The sequence below is a fragment of the Colias philodice genome, chromosome 30, assembly GCF_061535455.1.
Source record: "Colias philodice isolate Cphi_HAF_F1 chromosome 30, ilColPhil1 Martin Lab GWU primary, whole genome shotgun sequence".
NCBI lineage: Eukaryota > Metazoa > Arthropoda > Insecta > Lepidoptera > Pieridae > Colias > Colias philodice.
In genome coordinates this window covers 4309824-4324054 of record NC_143115.1, presented here as the reverse complement: position 1 = coordinate 4324054, position 14231 = coordinate 4309824, and the positions used below count along the sequence as shown (strand labels likewise).

Sequence of the window (14231 nt, the reverse complement as noted above, 5' to 3'; positions counted from 1 at the left end):
TACAGCGCAAGCGCGCGAGCAAAAAGCCCGCGTCGATGACAGTTTCGCGCGCGAAAATTTTGTGACAGTTTTATTTTTTTTTTTTAATAATAATGAAAGGTCAAAGCAAAAGATTTGTGGATCACAAAGGTCAAGCTTATGATATGGGTGTTAAAAAGGATGATGATAATATTGGATTTCTTGATTTGGTATGTAATATTTTTTTATTTTTTTCAAGTATTCTACGTAACTATTGATAAATTGTAATTTAAATTTAATTTTGTATGTAATATCGTAGTTGTCGCTGTAAAATTAATCAAAATGAAAAAATATCCATGTAGGGTCATTTCGCCTATTCGCGTCCTAGTGCCTATTCGCGTCTATAAAATCTCTTATAAAATTCACGAAAACATTGTATACTTTTAAGAAAAATTGTAATAAGAAAAATTTCCGATTATACCTCAACGTATCAGAGACATGCACACAAATACAAAAATTGCCTGCGCACAGCCTATCCTGTTAAAAAAAAAATAATAATTTTGGCTATTCAACGAAAGAGCGAAAACGCGCGGGATTATGAAAAAAAAAAATAGTGCGCAGCGTCGCGTTTGACGGTTCGTATCTTATTTGTATTTGAGTATGTCAATACTTTGCTAACAAAAAATGGAATAGAATGGATTATGAATCAGCTTTTTTCTTTTACAATTAACAGCTAAAATAAGGTGGATGCGAATTATTACTACACCGAATTTGTAAAACTTCCATTTTGCGTCCACGGTGGACGCAAACTATACCTATAGGGCATAACAATAGAACACATTGCGTCCACATTGTTTTTCATTACGTAGCAATGAATCGTTTGTAAAAATATGTAATTTAAAATAGATTGTAAATTTTTGACTAAGACTACAAGTTTATTATTTAAATTTTTATTGAAATTAGCAAATTTTGTATGCTTTTTTTTCATTTTAAAATGAGTTTCTAAGAATGAGAGTCTCTTTGAGAATGAGAGTCAATAAGTCTGTGGTTAAGAAAATAATATAAACAAAAAAGAAATTTAATTCATTAGAAACTAAAAATAGGGTAAGTAATCGTCGAAGAAACGTCTTATAGCACAAATAAGGGAAACATTGGAGAAAGTTATAACATATGAAAAAAAAAAAACAGGTAAATACGGAACCCTCGGTGAACGAGTCCGACACGCATTTGGCCGGTTTTTATTAAATAACTATATTCTTAAATAAATTATTTGTTAAAATCTAATTATTATTATTAAATATTTTATTAAATATCACCCTAGATACAATCTTAATTCCTTTTCTAAGCTGGTGGACGCAAAGTGGTCCACGGGTGGACGCAAAGTGGTATTTTTGGACGCGAACTAGGTAAAACGCGTAATTCTGCTGTTTTTCTAGATAAATAAAAACCACATGATATTTCGAACACAATTGAAAGTAAATTTTAAAATAGACTATGTAATGAACACGTTACATAAATTTTGCGTTGAAATTTGTACTGGAACATTTTTAATTTCTCCTTCAAACTTTCCAACTGCACTAAGTGGACACGAATAGGCGAAATGACCCTATTTATTTAAAAAAAGGCATTTTTATATAGGTACATATTACTATTAAAAAAAGACGGGTTGCACTCCGGGAGTGCCGGCAGAAGTGAAAACTTGATTATTAACGTTCAGCATGTTTGATATTTTGGAATGGTATCCGCATATAAGGGCTAAAAAAAATCCGTCTTACGCTTTTTCGATCAGGCCACGTGTCCTGACGCGAGTTTAAGATTTTATACCCAACGCCGCTAAAGAAGTTTTCACTTCAAAAATTAATTGTTAGTGGAATTTTTAAAATATGAAGTGTTTACATTATCATCGTGCTAAGGGGAAAAATATTCTATTATGATTTTTTAAACACTTCAAAAGCAACAAACATTATAAAATATCAATATTTTAACAAAACACTTAACGCATTGCATTATTTAATTCAACTCAATTAAAATATGTAATTGTTTTTTATATCATTATAATATTATGTTAATTGTTCAGTCTGAATCTATATAAATAAAAATGCTTCACCGAAATTTTTCTCCGCGCATAACTTCAAAACGACTTCAACAAATAGGATAAATATTTATTTTATATGTATTTATTTATTTATTTATTTAACACTTTATTGTGCAAGAAACAAAATATACATAAAGGATACAAAAATAAGATGAAAAAAGCACAAAGGGCGGCCTTATCACTGCCAGGCAACTGTGTGTACTTTATTGTAAGGACAAGGTTTTTATGAAAAAAAGAACTTAAAAAAATAAGAAATATTTTTACCCGGGGTATTTTTATATTTGTTAGGAATAGAGTACTACAGTTAAGTGTTAACCCACGTGCTTATGTATATAGCTATATTTAAAATACATATTTTCTGTTTATAAAATCAAAGCTAAAGCTAAATAAACAAATAAAAAATAAAACTTGAACGATGAAACAAACATCTGATAACTAGTTACACGTCTTTGTTGATATTGTTATTTTCCTGTGATCATAAAATATTTTTGCAATTTAAAAATAACAGATACTTTTTTCCTACAAATATAGCTAAATAGCTATTTCATACGAATATTACGAGTGTCTGTATGTCTGTTTCGCTTTCACGGCTAAACCATAAGACCGATTTGGATGAAATTAAAATATGTAGATAGACTATTTTTGTCCACGTGTGAAACCGCAAGGCACAGCTATTATAATAATCTACAAATTAAAATGATAAAAGAACCAAGTCAAATTGTTTCTAACAGATTTTATAAAATTGCGATCATAATGTCAAAAAACAGGTCTCGTTTCCTTGCGTTTTTTTTAATGCTGTTTCAAGATTGAAGCAATCATCCCAAACTATTCTATTATTATTATGTATAAATTGGCGGGTTTTTTACTCGTGTACTTTATTTCATAATCTAAGACCTAAGAAATGCAGATATGACTTTGGCTTAGGTTAATTTAATTTTTTTTTTTAACTGTGTTGGAGACTAAGCGTAACAGAAAAAAAATATGTATACCAAAACTTAGGTTATAAAAATCCCGCTTTATAAACTGATGAAATTATTATTACAATAAAAGTTCGCCAGAACGGGAGATTTTTCCATTTTTTTGAAAATTTTCCTATCAAACTTAAATAACAATATTTTTATAAATTTTTCCTTTTCATGCCTGACATTAGCTCGTTCATACACATTCGTCATAATAATATCTACTAAGTAAATGTATTTAAAGAAAATGAAATATTTTTTGGCGCCTAATTATACCTACGCGACGCGCGCTACGTCATGAAAAGTTCTCGTAGATTTTTTGTTTTTAATAATACATTCATAATTTTCCGTTATGTGTATAATTATTTTTAAACGAAGTTTAAACGTTGATAATATCATTCATAAAAAGGTGTAAAATAGCAATTAATTGCCTGTGATGTATGAATCATTGTTATTTATTTTACATGGTTTTCCTCTAGTATTATATCATTATATCCATATTAGGAAAATGCAATATGTATCTACTAGCTTACCGCCCGCGGCTACGCCCGCGTTGTCTAAAACCTAATAAATTATATATACTAAAACCTTCCTCCTGAATCAATCTATTTATTTAAAAAAAACGCATCAAAATCCGTTGCGTAGTTTTAAAGATTTAAGCATACATAGGGACATAGGGACAGAGAAAGCGACTTTGTTTTATACTATGTAGTGATTATCATACAAGTGTTATGTTTTAACCGCCTTCGAAAAGATCAGATTTGAACCTGTGCTGGCAACATGAAAATCAAATTAAAAAAATAACCGCGCGTTTTGCCCTGGATAAGAAAAAAGAACCCACGCTTTCTATTTATCAATAAATTTTTGTGAAATATTATTTCTAATATTATATGTAGTTTAAATTATACAGGCTTACCTAGGAGTGAAAATATATTAGTTACTACATATAACTATACTTTTATGTTAAACTAGCGGTCCGCCCCGGCTTCGCCCGTGGTACATAATATTTACGTTTTCTCTACATAAAAACCATCCTCATACTTCAAGGAATATAATAAAAAAAGAATTATCGAAATCGGTTCAGCCGTTCTCGAGTTATGCGCTTACCAACACATTTTGCGATTCATTTTTATATATAAAGAAGAAGATAATACGAAGGGAGGAGACGAAGTTATGTACATATATCCAGGGGCCATATTATGACCTCTTATTCTCAGTCAGTTTACGCCGTGAATTCAACTGACTGGCAAATTCATATTATGATCGCAATAACCAGCCATGGTTAATTATTATGGTATTGCAAGCTTTCCGCCCGCCGCTTCGCGTTTTCAAAGAAAAACCCGCATAGTTCCCGTTCCCGTGGGCTTTCCGGGATAAAATCTATCCTATATATTAATCCAAGTTACCCTCTATATGTGTGCTTAATTTCATTGTAATCGGTTCAGTAGTTTTTTCGTGAAAGAGTAACAAACATACATACACATACATCCATCCTCACAAACTTTCGCATTTATAATATTAGTAGGATCTACTAATGTTGCATTTATTGAAGATATTAGTGTTATAAATGCAATAAAATTTAATAAAAACAAAGTTGATAAACAAGTGATTTATCACAATTGTTATTCAAGGGCGGATCCAGCTTTAGTGCCAGGGGGGGGTCACATAGACTCACGTGGTCAATTTTCAAAAGCTATTAGATAAAAAAAAAGGTCAAGTGCGAGTCGGATTGGCGAACCAAGAGTTCCGTACAAACATTTTTATATGTTTTAATATTAAATTTATGCTTTTTGCGATTTTTATTTTATCTGTGCTATAAGACGTGTAAACGTTTCTATTAAATAAAGATTAAATATCAAGATTCTGTGTTCACGGGAAGGACCCTGTAGGTTTTGATTCCTGGCAACACTTGCGAATGTTGATAAGCATGAAATGTATGTAAAATAAAAATAAAATAAAATAATATTTATTTGCTTAAAACATGGTACATAGAGATGTCAAGTTTTAGCAATTTTTCCTCCATCTGTGCTGACATTTCTTATAACCAAATTTCAGAACTCTGTGTTCACAGGAAGTAGTACAATACCTATAGATTTTGATACCCTTGTGATAATGTCGAAATTTGCGATAATTTACGGCATAAACGGCTGTATCTTTTGATTGCGTTGGCTTATATGTTGATTTTTTCACAGCTATAAGGAACCGTAGATTTGAGTATTCGGTATGAATTTCAGATTGATACCTTCACGCGTTCCTGAGAAAAAGGGTCTTGACAGGCAGACAAACTTGAAAAATATATATTTTTTGCAATTATTCCTGTATCTGTTCTATAAGATGTTGCTTTGTACCGAATTTCAAGATTCGTTGATGAGTTTACGGGAAGTACCCTGTAGGTTTTGAGTTTTGATTCCCTTGCGAATGTCGAAATTTGTGAAATTTTTCGGCATTTATGGCTGTATCTTCTGATTCGTTGACATAGAAGTTTGATTTTATTATAGCGTAAAGGTATTATAGACTTGAGTTTTTGGTATGAATATCAAGTTAATATATGTCAGCGTTCATGAGTAACAGGGTTGTAAGTTAAAATTTTTTTATATTATAATCTAAGAAAAAATTCATGCTTTTCGAAATTTGTAAACAAAGTCGTTGTCTCTGCGCCTATGTCCCTATGTATGATTAAATCTTTAAAACTACGCAACGAATTTTGATGCAGTTTTTTTTAAAGATAGAGGAATAGTATATAATTTATAAGGTTTTAGAGAAAGCGGGTGAAGCCGCGGGCGGTAAGCTAGTCTGCGTTATAAGACGTTTGATTGTACTAAATTTCATGACTCTGTGTACTCGGGAGCTACCCTGTAGGTTTTGATTTCTTAGGGAGTGTCGAAAAATTTCAGCAATTACAGCTGCATCTTTTGATTGCGTTGGCTAAAACGTTTGAATTTTTCACAGCATCAAGATTCAAGGGACCGTAGACCGTAGGATTTCGACATTAGCAAGGGAATCAATACCTGCAGGGAGCACCCTGTCCAGTAAACACAGTCTTGAAATTGAGTAAAAAGTATCGTGTTATAGCACAGATGTAGTAATAACTGCGAAAACCCTAATTATTTAATTAAATTAAATAAAAATATATTTTTTTAAATAATTTTAAACTTATAATCCCTTTACTCATGAACGTCTACATGTATTTAATTGATATTCACATCAGAACTCAGGTCTATACTAATTAATAACTTAAATCTGTTATTTAATTCAAATTCTATGTCAACGCAATCTGAAGAAAAAACAATTAGAGCCGCATATTCTGTAATTCGCAACTACTTGCAAGGGAATCATCAATCAAAACCTACAAGGTACTTCTCGTGAACACAGTCTTGAAATTTGGTTAAAAGCACTTACAAGCACAGATAAAGAAAAAAATCCTTTAAACAAAATTGTAAGATACAACATAATGAAAAAATATGTTTGCTCGGAGTCCTCGGTGCGCGAGTCCGACGCGCACTTGGCCGATTTTTTGTTGTAATTTGACTGTATTTTCTATTGTTCATTTAAAAAAATTGCTATTTTATGTCTTATCCACGAACTGGGATATTGCGATATTTGAGGTTTTGTGTGAAAAGTGTAACAGCAAAAGTTGTAGAAAAAAAATTAATTACTTACATACAATGATACAACTTTACCATTACACTTTATTCCGCGGTAATAGTTTTTTTTTAAATCAAAAAACCTGTTATTTGTCCTTAAATTACGACCATAGGTCGACCCTAATAAACTTTTTCTATAATTTTTGTTATATTCTCTTCCGTTACCGTTTGTAATTGATTTCAATTTTCATTGTTCTATATAACTTTTATGTCTCAAAATTCAATAAAAACATCATATTGAACGGTATTAATTTGTTAATTTAAAAAAGTTAATATTAAATTGGTGGTCCACTTAGGTGGTGGACCTATCACCTAGCCCAGGGGGGGGTCATGACCCCGTGACCCCCCCCCTGGATCCGCGCTTGTTGTTATTTCCTCTCGTGATTCTAATAATTTTACTTCATTGAATGTGTCGTATGGCAATTAAATAATTGTCCGTATGAGTAAGATCTTAAAATATGTGATATATACTGGTTTTAAATCTTTATGGGTTTTTTATAGCAATGGTACCTTGTAATGAAACTAGAAGAAAATAGTAGAGCAACTATGGAGTTTCTTGCCGGTTCTTCTCTATAGATATAGTATCTACATAATTAAAAAAAACTCAACGAATTTATTAATTTATGATGAATTTTATTCACAAGTAATCAATGCATTCGATTCGAATTTGAGATGTCAGATTTCGATTTTTATACATATAACATAATATTATAAAACAAAGTATATTTTCTGTCAGACCTATGTCACAGACTTCGAAGCTTTTTTTATAGGTAGAACATTTCAATACCAAGGTTTCAGACTTCAGTATATCCATACTAATATTATAAATGCGAAAGTAACTCTGTCTGTCTGTCTGTTACTCAATCACGCCTTAACTACTGAACCAATTTGCATGAAATTTGGTATAGAGATATTTTGATACCCGAGAAAGGACATAGGATAGGTTTTATCCCGGAAATCTCACGGGAACGGGAACTATGCGGGTTTTTCTTTGACTGCGCGAGCGATGCCGCGGGTGGAAAGCTAGTAATTTGATAAATTGTAATCTAGTGAAAATAATATGTAGGAGTTTCTTGCCGGTTCTTCTCCATAGATACTGCTTTCCGAATCGGTAGTAAATGTTAAAATTAATATGTAATGACGATTCAAAAGTGCTTCTAGAAGAAGTCTAACTGAATAAATAAATGTTTGAGTTTGAGTTGAGTAGGATAAAGGAATAATCTTCTAAATACGTGCGTGTATCAGCCTATCTTTCCGCTTTAGTAAGGTAAGGTATTTATTTAATTAAGTTGTACAATAATATTATATAATTGTTTACTATAGTAAAGTTTCTAAGAAATTAATTAATTGACCATAAGAATGTTGTATTTATTATCCTAGGAAATGATGTTACTTCATATCTACTATGGTAAACTAACTAACTACATATTTACTTATTTTATTTACGTCCATTTATTACCTTTCCTCCCGCGGCTTCACCCGCGCAGTCAAAGAAAAACCCGCATAGTTCCCGTTCCCGTGGGATTTCCGGGATAAAACCTATCCTATGTCCCGGGGTAAAAAGTAGCCTTTTCCTTTCTCGGGTATCAAAATATCTCTATACCAAATTTCATGCATATTGGTTCAGTAGTTAAGGCGCGATTGAGTAATAGACAGACAGACAGAGTTACTTTCGCATTTATAATATTAGTATGGATTAGGTATAGGAGGAAAAGTTCTGTCTTTGTTTATACGGAAACTTTTTTGAACTCTATAGAATATAGATGTAGGTATTACTGTTTAAATAACTATAATATGTATTATTTAGTTCAAAATCTATCGAAATCAATCAAAAATAATTAACATTTATAGAAAATGCATCCAAAATCCAAATCCGAATAGAAATACAACAAACATAAAGATAAACATACAAACAAAAAAAATGATGACGCATAAAGTAATAAAACACAATATTTTACATTTATGGCAACACAGTTTTTATCTCTAATTGGATTCTTTTTTCGTTACTATTATAAGACATGACAATTGATAATTAAGGTCATACGGTATGAAAATTGCAATTGTCATATCCAAGTCATATCTCAATTAAATATGTGACAGGGTATTACGTATATATGAAAAACTAGCTTTATCTCGCTGCGTCGCCTGCGTAGCCAAAATATGTAGGTACATGGGAATGAGATTTATATAAATAAACCGGCCAAGTGCGAGTCGGACTCGCGCATCGAGGGCTCCGAACAAATCTATTTTATAATTATGTTGTAACTTTAAATTTTACTTTTAGTAATTTTTTCTTTAATATCTGTGATACAAGTGGTTGCTTTTTACCAAATTTCAAGAATCTGTGTTCACGGGAAGTAGGTACCCTGCAGTAGTGTAGATTTTGTTTTCCTTTGTGAATGTCGAAAATAATCGAAATTTGCAATGCAGCCTATACGGTTGTACGTTTTAATTGCGATAGGGTCTAGACAGAGAGACAGGCAGACAGACGGACAACATTTCATATAATATTGAAATAGTAAAGTTATTTTCATTAATTTGCCCTTTCAAATGCAATAATTTCATACTCTTCTTTATAATTTTAGAAAAAATTCTATCACGAGGCGGGATCGAATTTTTTCTATTCTTTATAAATTTATATTTATAAAGCATTTGAATGCCATAAAACCAAAATATCAATTTCTACTTTATATATTATTTATATAGGTAATAGATACTATTATAATTTAAATAAATTAAAATCAAGATAAATGTGGCAACCCTACAGCTATAATCACATATGTTTATGAATCTCAGAATCACATCGTACTGGGAATCCCACAGGAAAACACGAGAAATTACTTTTTTCCTCCTTACATTATTAATTGTATAGTATACATTATGAAATAGTTCGCAGCCCGCGAACTAGTACTAGCGGTCCGCCCCGGCTTCGCCCGTGGTACATATGAAAAATAGATGTTGGCCGATTCTCAGACTTACCCGATATGCACAGAAAATTTCATGAGAATCGGTCCACCCGTTTCGGAGGAGTATGCAGACTAACATTGTGACACGAGAATTTTATATATAAAAGATATAAAACTAGCTTACCGCCCGCGGCTTCGCCCGCTTTGTCTAAAATCCAATAAATTATATACTAAAACCTTCCTCTTGAATCACTCTATCTATTAAAAAAAACGTATCAAAATCCCTTGCGTAGTTTTAAAGATTTAAGCATACAAAGGGACATAGGGACAGAGAAAGCGATTTTGTTTTATATTATGTAGTGAAGTGAAGTCCCATGTCCCCAAGTGGGGTAAGGGACAGATGCATTATGCATAATATATCAGTTTCACTGATCTATTTTCTATAGGGACAAGTAGGTGATCAGCCTTCTGTGTCCTGCCAGACTGAGACATTTTTTTTTCTTCGTCTCCACCGGGAATCGAACCCGACCCCTCTGTTCTACGCTCACGCGTCAACCACTGTACCAAGGAGGCGGTAAACTAGTATATTATATGCAATACTTTAAAAAATTCATACACAATTAGTTTTCGAGGTTCGCAAATACAGACGCACGGAAGTTGATATCTGAAAACAATTAACTTAAAAAATAATGACAGGTTCCCATGGTATTGAAAATTATCTTATAAGAATAACCTTCTATAATTTATAATGAAGAATAATGTCTTATGTACATATTTGTTTTCAAATAAATATAATTGAAGAAGAATTACAATGCTTATGAGTATTTTTATCAAACTAACTCAGTTTTAAATAATTTAATACAATTGCATATTATATTGTTTAGATATTTTATGTATTGTAAAAAAAGATTTTCTTTTGCTCGTTTCAGAGAACTGTTAAATAGATTTTAAAAGTTTTCACCAATGGAAAGCTAGGTACATTATTCTTTAGTAATATAAGGTAACTAGCTTTCCGCCCGCGGCTTCGCCCGCTTTGTGCTTTAAACTATCCTATCTCTCAAGTTGGATCGAACTGCACGTGGTGTGCGAATTTTATTATAATCGGTTAAGTGGTTTAGGAGTCCATTGAGGACAAACATTGTGACACGAGATTTATATATAGATACATATTAAGATATAGGCTGTAGGGATATAAAGAAGATACATATAGACATAGAAACTTGCTTGTCTCGATGTACAAAAATACCGTTTATAGAAACGTACAAAAATATAAGACTTTTTTATAATATTAGTATAGAAAATCCATAGAAAATCCAATATCGCTGCGGTTACAGATAATAAATATTTATAACAATAAAATTATGTCAATCTAAGATGTATGGAATTCTATTCATCTTCTTTATTACCTTTTTGTCAATATATATTGTTAAGAATCGTCGAGAAATCATATATAGAGATTATTTGTTTTTATATTTTACTAGCTTACCACCCGCGGCTTCGCCCGCTTTGTCTAAATCCTAATAAATTATATGCTAAAACCTACTTCTTGAATCACACTATCTATTAAAAAAAACCGCATCAAAGTCCGTTGCGTAGTTTTAAAAATTTGAGCATACAAAGGGGCATAGGACAGAGACAGCGACTTTGTTTTATACTATACGTACTTAGTGATTTTATACTAACTACCAATACGTCAAAAAAGTGAGAAAGCCACTTCTTTCGTAAGTATAAACTATAAACACTTAATTAAAATGAAACTTGTAACAAAAAACCTATTATAAGTATAAATGAATGAATGAATGAAATGAATTATTATTATACATAGTTTTAATTAATCAAACTAAAGTCTAACAATAACCGTAGAGATATACTTCAAAAAATCATAATAAAAAAGTAAAAACAATATTATAACGCATAATTTTTTATCTACTTTCGTCACAGTAACGGTAATTACTAATTACTAATTACGCATAAATACAGGAATTATATCCGTGACTAATTCAAAATTATTCAATAAATGTTATATTAAAATAAAAACAAGTAATTATTAATAAAATAATAAACAGTAGCGTACAACAATTTAGTGAAAACTTTAATTATAATTAACTATTCGGTAATATATTACCTAAGTAGTTATATTATTATCGTAACTTAATACTTATTAAAAAAAAACTTTAACAACGCACTGGCAACGTAAAAAAAAAAAATTTGGCGGCCTTTTGGTGGCAAATAGCCTCAATTTTTTTTTAATTTTGATATAGCGAGTTTCAGTTATCACCAAGAAGCTTAAGTATATCTAATACACTGGAGATAACAAGAAAATATGACGTTGAATGACACCTGTATGTTTTTTTATCCCTTTCAATTTTGTGGGTCATTTGTAACAGGATGGCGGTTCTACAGGGGTCTTAGTACGCAATGACAAAAAGAAAAATGATGGTCAGAACGCTGATACCGGATACCTTAAGATACTGTAATATAAAATATTACAGTATCTTAAGATAAAATATTATAGTAAGTATCTTCACCGTGTGTGACGCGCTTAAAGTAAAACAAAAATACTTATGTACGTATTTAAACTGTATTTAACGAAACGACAAAGAAATAATAACTCTATATTATGCGGAAATTTTTATTGGCGGGAAATCTCAAAATATGTGTTGTTCGTATGTGCTTATTATAATTAGGTATGTGAATCATATTTATTTATGAGCAAACAAAAGAGTCGTTTTTCCATACAAACGTAGTCCCCTGTTTCCTCCCTGGATTGTGCCACTAGAGCAATATATTTTTTACTATTAATCTATGATTAATCTATGGTAACTTTAGCCATGTTCCTACGTTTTCTTTTTTGTCATTAAAAAAGATATGAATCTTTCAAAACGTACGAAATAGGACAGATTTTCCGTTATGTTCCGTCTTCCATAAAACTAATTTTTAAACATTATATAAAAAAAGCAAAACTTAAGAATATAGCCTATACTTTTCTCTACTAATTTATGAAAAAAAGTAATTAAATCGGTTCAGTATTGGAGGAGGAAATAGGGGACTACGGAACGTCGAATTCGCGTAATTTTCCTATGTATTTTCGGCCCGAGCTGCAGTAGTCCCTGTCGCGCTCTACGAGGGAGGCTTGAGGCATAGCGCGACAGCAATAGATAATAGGAAAACCTAATTTTGAATTCTCACTCGTTTGTTGGCTCTTATGTCTTAGCATATCAGAATGTGGTGTCCCCGTACCGCTCGGCTACACATAGTTACCATACACAGATCGAGATGCAAAATTCAGATCGAGATGCTTAAATTTTCGACTCCCAGAATGTATGTATAATATCAAAGAGTTCTAGCATGCCTATGCATTATGCACTACATGTAATAATATAATTGAACATATATACAGGGTGTCCCACTTTCGGTATACTAAGCGCAAAGGGACTTGTAGTTTTGCATACGCTGAGTACGTAAAAAATAATTATAAAATTCCAGACGCATTTTTTTTTAAATAGAGGAATTCTTAAAATTCCATGTGTACACCCCCAACAAGCAAACCGCCCAACTTTGCCACCCGCATGTGAGCTATCGTTTAAGATTATGTTTTCATAGACAAAATACTCACATTAGCGAAGCGGTATATGCCGGCTGCGCGAAGCTAGAGACGAATACATGGATTTTAAGGAAAAATTTAGCAAAAAATTTTTCGCGTAATTTTGTTATTTAAGTATTTTTTATGTGATCAGTGTATGCAAAACTACAAGTCCCTTCGCGCTTAGTATACCGAAAGCGGGACACCCTGTATAAATCTCGTGTCACAATGTTTGTCCTCAATGGACTCCTATACCACTTAACCGATTATAATAAAATTCGCACACCATGTGCAGTTCGATCCAACTTGAGAGATAGGATAGTTTAAACATGTAGGTACCACGGGCGAAGCCGGGGCGGACCACTAGTAATAATATAATTGAACATGCTAACTACATAACCAAAGATAACTACGACAAATACTACCTACTACATAACAATTATTGTCTTGCCAGCTCTTCTCTGTAGAAACTGCTTTCCGAACCGGTGGTAAATAATTTCCATGTATACTTATACAAAAGGAGTAAAAAAGTTCTTGAATTTTAATTTGAATGATAGTACGATAAGAGTTAAGACGTAACAAATACATGAATTAAAATTCATGAAGTAATCATGTAGTTAATCAATATTAAAAGGGATTATTTTAAATAAATAGGTTTAAAACACTGTCGTGGCGAAGTCGTGTTAAATTACAAATAATTTAAATATAAATTAAAACGATATTGAAATTGTGAATGAAAATACGTAAAAAAGGGTTAAACAGGCTATCAGGAATATTATCAGCGGGGAAAACCAGTTCTTAATCTAATACAAAAAAAAATTGTTTATCCATTATTTTTTAAACAATTAATTCAACGTCTTGTAAAAGATATCAAATTAGTTACAGCTCAACCTAATCAAACCTGTTTAAATAACAAATAATAAATTGTGTACACAACCTACAAGTAATAACACTAATAATTATCTACTTATGAAATAAATTTTGAAATAGTTCAGTAGTTTTTCGTGTATACAGGGTGCCTCACTATCGGTGTACTAAGCGCGAAGGGACTTGTAGTTTTGCATGCACTGATAACGTAAAAAATAC

The 14231-nt window shown here is 31.6% G+C and overlaps 1 protein-coding gene across 1 annotated transcript in view; it reads left to right on the top strand.

The window, feature by feature from the left end:
- LOC149475500 (multidrug resistance protein homolog 49-like) overlaps window positions 1-14231 on the top strand; it is a 44589-nt gene continuing 30358 nt past the window's right edge. Inside the window, exon 1 of the mRNA XM_089713328.1 lies at window positions 1-188. Within this exon, the coding sequence (XP_089569454.1) occupies window positions 93-188 (96 nt within the window). The 5' untranslated portion in view covers window positions 1-92. The remainder of the gene's footprint in view (window positions 189-14231) is intronic.